Source organism: Nanorana parkeri, unplaced genomic scaffold (genome assembly GCF_000935625.1).
Source record: "Nanorana parkeri isolate BGI_ZX_2015 unplaced genomic scaffold, ASM93562v1 scaffold1004, whole genome shotgun sequence".
NCBI classification, from domain to species: Eukaryota; Metazoa; Chordata; class Amphibia; order Anura; family Dicroglossidae; genus Nanorana; species Nanorana parkeri.
Genome location: NW_017307272.1, coordinates 259,194 through 269,009, shown reverse-complemented (window position 1 = coordinate 269,009; position 9,816 = coordinate 259,194). Strand labels below are relative to the sequence as shown.

At 42.4% G+C, this 9,816-nt stretch overlaps 1 protein-coding gene across 3 annotated transcripts in view; it reads left to right on the top strand.

Moving 5' to 3' along the window:
• The first annotated feature begins 529 nt into the window (after positions 1 to 529).
• The window catches only part of MEN1 (menin 1), an 82,996-nt gene continuing 73,709 nt past the window's right edge, over positions 530 to 9,816 (top strand). The window contains exons 1-3 of one of the 3 annotated variants that reach the window (XM_018567070.1): positions 530 to 759; positions 1,078 to 1,317; positions 6,232 to 6,246. In XM_018567070.1, the coding sequence (XP_018422572.1) occupies positions 543 to 759; positions 1,078 to 1,317; positions 6,232 to 6,246 (472 nt within the window). In that variant the 5' untranslated portion in view covers positions 530 to 542. Of the gene's footprint in view, positions 1,318 to 6,231; positions 6,247 to 9,816 lie in introns of all 3 variants that reach the window. The other 2 variants (XM_018567069.1, XM_018567068.1) reach the window with 2 other exon arrangements.

Here is a 9,816-nt window from a genome sequence, read left to right as displayed (position 1 = left end):
TTTTTTTTCTTTTAATCAGATGGTTTTTATTAACATTTACATTATTTGTCTATTTCTTTTCTAGCAGTATCTTTAAAGGAGAACTATGAGGTGAGTGCTTTTCACTCATCCTCATAGTTCTAGCCGACCTGTGACAACGAAACTGTAGATCGGGAAGTGAGCGAACACATACCGGTGTTCGCTCACTTCTCGATCCTGTCACGGCAGAGAGCCGTGACAGGGGAGGGACTGGATTCCCCCTCCCCGCTCCGATCCTCCAGCGCTGACTGGCGGAACGGACGGGGGAGGGGGCGGGTACAGCTGGCTCTGCCTCTAGATAGGCAGAGCCAGCTGGGCGGATCCAGACATAATTGTCGAGATCCGTTTCAGCTGCGGCCTCTCACAACGGGTAACAGTTACCCTTCGGAGAACTATGGGGAAAAGCACTAACCCCATAGTTCTCCTTTAATGCATATAAGATATTTATTATTCCATTTGTTATTGCATTTTGTCTAACAAATATGCTCATCATTTTTTTTCCACACAGGTACAGCTTAACAAATATGGGACTTCTGCCCACCCAGAAGTCATTTTTCCCACTCTGCTCCCTGGAATCACTTATAAGTCTGTTCAAATGGGAACTGTCACGTCCTGAGCCTGACCTAGCTTTGCTTTCACTTACTCTTGGCTTTGTTGAGCACTTTTTAGCTGTTAATCGAGTAATTCCAACTAACATCACGAGTATACCTGGGGACCCTGAATTATTGTCTAAAATTAGTGGTGAAGGAACAAAAGCAAAACGTGGTGACTTAACAAGCCAGGCAAACCAAGGTTGTAGTAAATCTGAACAGGGAAATAGAGGAGCTAGGAATGATCTGTCCAAGAAGAGAGGTGTGGCAAGAAAAGAAAAGGAAATCTGTTCCAAGCAAATTGGTGCAAAACCTACAAAAAAGGAAGTGAACAAAGCAGGGGAAGAAGCCTTGGAAATGAAAAAAGACAAGGAAGTAGTGGTTGAAGAGAACATGAGTTTTGAAGAAAGTTCATGGATTGGACCTGGGAAAGATAGCACAAAGAAGCTGGATGAGCATGCAAAGCAAGGATTTATTCAGCATGGAGTGCCCTATTTTCCAACCATGGAATTAGCTGTAGCTCAGGCACTACATGCCCGCTTTACAGCTCAAACGAGGGGTGCTGTGGATTTGTCTTCCTATCCACGAGAAAATGGTGCATCTGGCCGAGATTTAATTCGCAGAGTTGCTGATGTCATCTGGAATGGTCTCAGTCGATCTTATTTTAAAGACAGAGCGCATATACAATCACTTTTCAGCTTTGTAACAGGTGGGCACAATCCTATATTAAAAGCAACTCATGTTTTTTTTAACTTTTCTGATATAATATATGACTATACTATTCTAAGTAAAGCCTCAGATGTAACCAATCAAGCAGCAATACCCTAAGTCTTCTTCACTTTTATAAAATTAAAGTACTGGGCAGCTTCAGGATTGGAGCAGTTTGCACTTAAAGGAAACATGTTCCATGTGAACATGGAGGCCACTATTGCTGCCCCCTGAGGAAAATGCCAGTTGCCTGGCTCTCATGCTGATCAAATGTCTAAAATGTTCTGAAGCACATAACTAGAACAAGTATTAGCAAAGATGAGCAGTACTGACTTACCCCTGGTGCTATGTTTGTTTGCTACAGGTTGGTAAAGTATTGAAGACAGAGAGCCAGGAACATGCATTTCTTCATTGGGGGACACAGTATTATGGTAATAGGTGCCGCCTCTGGAAGATGGCAAAACGCATAGTCATATCTAGCGGCTATACCTCTGTACTGTATGAGCTCAGTTCAGCAGAGTGACCTGACTTGGTGGAATTTCTCTTCCTAGCTCTGCTATATCTGCTGGCATTGAAGAATTCTGCACTTCTGGCAGTGTAATACCAGACTCCAGTATTTTATATAATAACCCTAGAAACCACCATTGTTTGCCATGTCATAATGGACCACCAAATTTGGAAATTCACTGTGATGGCCTCTGTAAAATACTGGACCCCAGATTTGGTTACACACTGTAGAAATGTCTCTAACTTCTTTTTATTTTTTTCCCTGGACCTTGTTTTTTTTTTTTTTAACTTTCTCTTCTGTGCATTTCCTGCTATTTCTGCTGGCATTTTAGGACGGTGGTTCTTTTAAAAGTTTCTGTAAAGTTTCCTGAGGGCATCTGTTCAGGTGTAGACTTAGAAGTGGGTGGGGCTTGCTGTACAATGGTACAGTTGGGCTCTATACATAGTTTACGCCTTCAGTCTACATACTACACAGCAGAATACAGGACACAACTCCATCTGCCATACACCTTAGTGAGTACTTAAACAGCTTGGCAACATGGATCTTTCTCAGGGGATAAGATGTTTGATCTTATCTACATTTACCCCTATGCTACTGAATGGCCCAGGTGAAGAGCTTGTGGTTAAACTTCTATTTATGTGTGACATTCAAAGGCACACCACCTGTAACCTTAAGGCTGTTTCCTAATCTTGGCAACATGTGTGACACAAAGTGAGCCAAAATCCATGCTGACACTGGCTGATTCCCACATCCATACTTATATTTTCCATTTCTGTCTGCAACCTGAAGGGCTATTCCCTGTGATGCTTGCAGGCCCTTCTCTGAACCGCTCTTCTCCACCCCCTCCCTCCGCCTAAGATCGATCTTTGGTTCTTTCTCCAGTGGCAACAACTAGTACTAGTTTTAGCACCACACACAGGCAAAGAAAGAGCATGACTTTGTAATCTTTCTCTCTCTCCCTTGTCATTCTTCACAGCTGATAAACAGAAGAATGGTATGAAAACAATCCCAGATATGTCCATATTGAGGCTGATGGGTAGTCTGGAGGCAGGCTGATAGTGTTGCCACCTAGAGCAGAGTGGACGTGTTGGTGTTCTTTGCATTGGCACATCCACTTGAAGTTTTATCTCAGGAGTGTGCTAATTATATTGCCAACACTAGCTCTGCATACACCATGAGCAAATGCAGCATTGTCACCCAATCGGCAGAAATGTGGTGGCAACCCTTTTAAAAAGGAATTTTACTCTCATTTTTTACAGACAGAGGTGCAGGGATAGTGCCACCATTGGATACTTTGAAATTAAGGTACTGCATATTTTTTTCACACTTGGGGTTTAGATTTTAAAGTTGAAAACCCCAACATCTCAGCCAAGAATATAGGGACTGTTTTTGGTTCCTGAAAGCCAATGCACTCTACTAAAATCTTCCATAATCATCACCCATAAGATTATCTTCTTTCAAGAAGGCTTTTCTCTAAGTTATTTTCCACTTCTGTGCATTCCCTAGCAAATCGATAAGAAGGGGTCCTCACCACCCTTGATGCCTTTGCAAGGTGACCTGGAATCCTGCCTTTGCAAGGTAAGTTATTCCTGTTTCAGACCTGGCATACTTTTAGCGCTCATTCACAATTCACTCCTGTTACTTACTGGAGACTTGTCAGCAAGTGAGGGTTTGGGCCACCAGCAGGGGCCGCCCCTAGGCTGTCTTGTCTTTTAGTTATGTGCCTAGCGTCCTACTCCTGCAGGTGTCGATATACCCTACCATTCAGGATCTACGATCTGTTGCCCTGTGTCCTTCAATGAACGGAGAGAAAAGGATTTTACGGTGAGTACAAAAATCCTATTTTTTCTTCCATCTACATTTTGCTCACAGGCATGTTTTTCCGTTCAGTGAAATGCGCGTTTCACTGGCGGTATGATTTTTTTTTTTTTCTCCTTATCTTCTCTATTCTCTATAGAGACAAAATGAGAAAACAAATCCAGACAAATCACATTGGCTGATTTGGAACGAAATTATTTGCAAATTATGGTGGAAAATAAGTATTTGGTCAATATCAAAAGGTAATCTCAATACTTTGTTATATATCCTTTGTTGGCAATGACAGAGGTCAAACGTGTCCTGTACGTCTTCACAAGGTTGGCACACACTGTTGCTGGTATGTTGGCCCATTCCTCCATGCAGATCTGTCTGGATTTGTTTTCTCATTTTGTCTCTCATAGTTGAGGTCTACCTATGATGCCAATTACAGGCCTCTCTCATCTTTTTAAGTGGGAGAACTTGCACAATTGGTGGCTGACTAAATACTTTTTTGCCCCACTGTAGTTTTGAATCTCAGTATGGTGCATATCTAATGTATTGGTATTACTATACTGTGTCTGAAATAACCAAACCAATGCTTTAGTGAAAGCATAATTAGTTCATGAGGTAGTTATGTATCTCAGTATTGTGCATTCCTTAAGTATTGGTATTGCTGTACTGTCTCCGAAATAACTGATTACAGCCTGGTAAAAGCATTATTATTTGTGATATAGCTATGAATCTCAGTAATTGCATCATCATCTGAATTCGTACTTGTGCATTTAAAATTAACTATTTAACGGCTACAGGATAATCTATTTACTGCGTGGATGACGACATTTTTTTTAATGATGTAATTATGAATCTCATTGTATAGATATTTAATCATAGTTCATCTCTACATTGTATACTTATACAATCTACAAGATGACTAATTTACTGCTTTAGTTTATGATGTAGATATGAATCTCAGTATTGAAGTGTTCCCTGAGTTCATACTTTAGGCAATGGTATAACTTTACAATACTTAGTTCTGTGTAGCACCAGTGTAGTGAAGTCCATTTGGGTTGCAACTACAAACGTTTTACAGGCAAGCCTTTTTTTGGTGGTAGCAAGTTGTATAGCACCAAGCCCGGTCATGTGGGGTACTTGTGCATATTTGAAACTGCACCAGGATAGTAACCCCTTGTTCAGTTCTGGTACATTACTAGGTGGTTAGGTTCAGTGATGGCTTGGGTCATCTATGCATTCCTTGCAGCCTATTTTTTTATGGCAACACTCAACCCTTTGCATGTTTTAGTGCGGCGCTTAAGCATTTTGTTTGTGTCCCCTTGGCCTCACAGAGTCATTGTTACATGATTTCCCACTTTTATCAGGCATCCATGTTAAATCATTAAACTTTCAGTAACTCATTTACAGCCGCTAGTTGCTGCTTGGGCACCCAGGATATTAGAACGTGTCCTTATATAATTGGCATCTATTTTACACCACACTGATAAACTGGCAACTGTATAAGACAGTTGGCAGTTTAAGGTTACATCCAAACTTGCCACTTGCGGTTTATGCTGTGTATATATTTGCGTTCAAGCTAGTACACAGCATTAGCCTGAATAATGTTGGGGGCAGAAGCTCTATTTATGTGCACTCCAGAGTCTGCTGTCGGGTAATCCCGGTGTGCCGCTCCTGGACAATTGGTAGCTTGGGGGTTGTTGTAAGACAGGGATAGAATACAGGAGGTTAACCATGCCTCTTTTTACTCTATCCCATGCATTGAGCTCTTGTTCATCTCGGTTTTGAAAAGGTGTCCCCTACCTGGAAGTAAGCCACCCTGGGAGGAAATCCAAGAATATTTGGCCTGTTCAGGGCCTAAGGAAGGCTGCAAAGCATCAGAACACCGATGCCTGGTGACTTATGTTATCCATTGTCATGGCACTCTCTAATAGGGCGTTAGTCACGTTAGTAAGAGAAACCTAGTGTTATTTTACTAGAGCTTATCTGGTAGGAAGCCAATGGGTCCACTGCAAATCTCTTGTGCTGCATCACAGAGTTGCCCTCCTCTCCTGCTGAGTTCAGACTTTTGACAGGGAGGAGGCTGTGGGCAGTTGTCCCCCTCCTGAAAAAGTATGTTTCTCGCTTATTCTCTCCTGGCCTGCCCTGGAAGATGACTTGGAGAAAATACAAGTTAGGTACCTGGTAACTTCTTTTCCAGAAATCTTCCAGGGCAGCAGGGATTCCTGCCATGCTTGTTGAGGGGTGTGTTTTAAAATGGTGTTTTTTATATTAACAATCTGGTGGTCCTTCCGCCTTTTGGTTCTATTGTAAAACTGAGGTCGTGGGGCGGCACCGCCTTTTATTTTAATTGTGGATGATGTGTTTCCTGTTTGTAGGTGGGTGAATCCTGTCTCTACTCGGCTGCCCTGGAAGATTCCTGGAAAATAAGTTCATATCAGGTACTATCTATCTATCTATCTATATATATATATATATATACAGGACCAGTTATACTATAAATTAAAGCCCGCCTCCCAAGGCCACCATTCTCGTAACAAGTACTCAATGCGAAAGCCATGGGAGGGTCCTGTATGCTGCCATGTACTGGCATCAGGAAAGGAAAATTACCGATAGGTAAGTATACAATTTTCCGTTTTCCTGATACCGTACATGGCAGCATACAATGGGATATAGCGATCACACAAACAGGGAGGGTAATCCTGAGATAATTATTTGTACCACATTCAGAACCAAATTCCCCATGGATCTTACTCCTGGATAGACCCTGCAATGGAACAGGAACATATGGCAGGTTACTGCCTTCCAGAATAACTCTGGAGGTACATCACTGAATTCTATCCGTAGGGATGACAGTCTGCGGAAGAGCGAACCCAGAGATTAATCTGTGGCTCCATCTGCTTGACCAGGAACAATGCATGTGACCTAGTGCACACAAAGTGCCACTTACCAAAACCATCAGAAAGATGAACAGATCGACCTGAAAGAAAAAAGATAAGCTCCATGCTCTTCCCCAGCATAGCAGCCACATTGCTGGCATGAGCTGAAATAAAAACTTTATCCTGGAATACTGGCAACATTGATATATTATTTAGATGGAAAGATCTTCCAACCTTCGGAAGATGCTGGGAGAGAGAGATTTGGGACTCCCTTGCCTGTGAAATAGTTGCAAGAAGGTGGTTGCAGCCCAATCTTGACTATCCAACACACTCCTCAGCGAGGAGATTACCGAAGGGAAACTATTCTACATGTTGCTGTCCACACTGAGTAAGTGTGAGCTAGATGAAGTATACATATACAGCACTACTTGTAGATTCCAAGGGAAAGGAGACTCTTCTGAAGAGTGAATCCTTGCGCAAGTCCATAAGAGCTGGCTTATCAATTAATGAGCTACTCATTGTGTCTCAGAGGATGAATAGAGAGGGTACTGACACCCAAGTAGACATTTTTTTCCTGAAGAAAGTCCAACATATTTGTCATGTCAAGGTGACGAGAGACCAACCCTATTAAGCTTGCGAAGTCTATGAGATTATTCCACACTGTACAATATATGTGATGTTGAGTAGGTGCTACATTATTCAACAAACACTCTGACTGTAGATGAGTAATCCAGGCAAGGCAGACTTCACTTCCAACCTCCAAGCCACTTAAGGTAGTTTTGGATGTAGCAACTGCTGTAGAAGGTCTGAATATTAAGGATGACTAGAAGATTCCATGGTCAGAGACTACCAGAGAGGGAATCCTGGACAGATGGGCCACAGGCAAATGATTGCCATCACCCTACCTGGATAATTGTGGGTGCCATTTAGGAACCTGAATCCATTTGGACTGAGGAAACGTATATGCAATAGAATATCCATTACACGTTCCCTTAGAATGTTCTCTTGACAAGGAGTGTTTGCACTCTGTGCTCTTAGGGATTACCATCAGGATGAGATCTGGATAACTCACTTGCTGCTGATCCACAGGAAACTGCTGGAAAGGAAAACATTAATTGTCGTCCAGGACTTTGTGGCTCATAGTGTCAGCCAGGAAATGCTGGGGAGTTCAGCGCTGAAGCTCTTTTTTTTTTTGGAGGTACCTCCATCAGCAGTGAGCAGTTCCTACACCTATGGGCAGGCACTACATCTATTGAAAAAACATCATTCAGTTGTTCATTGAACTAATGTGGAGGTTCCTTGGATCTGAAAGGCTCTCGAACTCCAAGATGCTGAAGACATTTTCCTCTTGATGGACAGTCACTGACCTTTAACCAAAGGGCTGTTGAAGTGATTTGCACATAGGAATCTCTTATGAACATGATCACTGGATAGGGATATAGATAACAGCTGAAATAGGCTCGCCGCCTTCAGCCACAACCATGAATCTCATATTTGGAATCATCCAGAACCAAAGCCACAGGGAATGTTTTCTCCTTTGTCTGAAGAACCCTATTGGAAGGCTCTTAGCAGCCAATAAGTCCAATGTCACCAGTTGAATTGATCCTGGCAACTTGAGATACCAAGGAGTTGTCTTGTCAACTTGGGATGCCAAGGGGTAGGATAGAGGTATAGTCTGCCTCAGCGAGCACTAGACCACTTTGGCTTTCCCCCTTGGCGATCACTTCTAATTTGATCAGAGCCTAACTTAGGATTATTTCATGGACTGCCAGAGTATGATCATGCTGAACTATCAGCAGAATGTCGCTGTAATAGCTGGAATGCCTGTTCACTCACGAAGGATGTGACCAGATGTAATATTTGGAAAATAACCTAGGATTGTAGCAAGGCCAAAGGGCAGGTAAACAAACCAAAAAAGAAGTGGAACTTTAGAATGGTGAGCAAGACATTCGATGAAGTACAGGTGCACAGGAATGTGAATACACATCTGCCAGGCACAGCATCCTATAGCCCGTTGATGGCTTAAGGTGATGAATATAGTGATTCCATATGCAATATTTGGATCCTGACCCATCTGTTTAAGTGTTTAAACCAAGACTAGTCTTAAACTTCCTAGTTGTCCTGCTATGAGAATTAGAGGAAAAAGGCTTGATATCTTTGGACTGACAGGATTTTGCGACACCATTTGGATATGTGTACTTATAACCTAAGGTTTTGCTTGCACCAAGGAACCTGATGGCAATGAATGGACTGACAGATGAGAAGAAAATCCTGACAATGTTCGTCTTGAACTCTTAACAGGAGCAATGTGCATATACTCTGAACAGTAAAAGCCCAAACTTTTGTAAGCTCCCACAACCTGAGACCTACTGGGCAAGTTGGTCAGGGTTGTTGGAAATGCAGCAGCATATACTAATGTACTGATGTCTTTTGAGCTGTAGATGGCGCTGTAGTGGAATGCTGGTCCTTGTGTGGATGCTTATCTGTGATACACAAGAAGTTAATTTCCTTCACAATGTTATATCCATTCATGACATTAGATAATGGTGTGTGTGTGTGTGTGGTGAGATCTGTACCAACTCAAGGCAATTGCAGTCTCGGATGAGCAATGCAGCATATCCATAGCAGACTCACTATGAAGTCACTGCTGATGTCAATTTATTCAGAACTACCATGCCCCTGAGACCTTATTGCCAGCCAAAAGGTCAGTCTCCGTTCTTAGGCCAAGTATGGACTGCCCTGGCCAGTAAGTTCTATTACTGGGCTAGTAATTGACAGTTCATAAAGTACAACACCACTGTTTAAGGCATCAGACAGTTCATAAAGTACATCACCACTGTGTAAGGCTTCAGACCTCCATCCTTCTCTTTATTTACTGCTGCCCCTGCAGGGTAAACCTGGCACAGCATCCTGTCAGGTGATTGCAGGCCAAGTACTGCTTAAAGGTTGTACAATCCTTGTGATGCAATCCACTAGCTGGATGCAGGATGCTGCATGTTTAGCAGCTGTATCACAGCTTGAAGAGGACCTTTCATCCCAAATTGAGCAGCTTACTCTGTCTTTGGGGAGCAGTACTGGTGAGAGTTATAATCCAGAAGTTCATGCATATGCACTCTGAGAAGCAGTGATGGCAAAGGGCTGGAGAGATTTACAATCCATTAACCCCTGCATATGCACTCTGAGGAACAGTGCTGTCAATAGGGCTGAAAAAAAACAACTTACAATTCATTATGCCCATGCATTGCACACTCCTTTTTTATTTTATCTTACATAGTATTTGAGGCTGAATAAAGACATTAGTCAATCA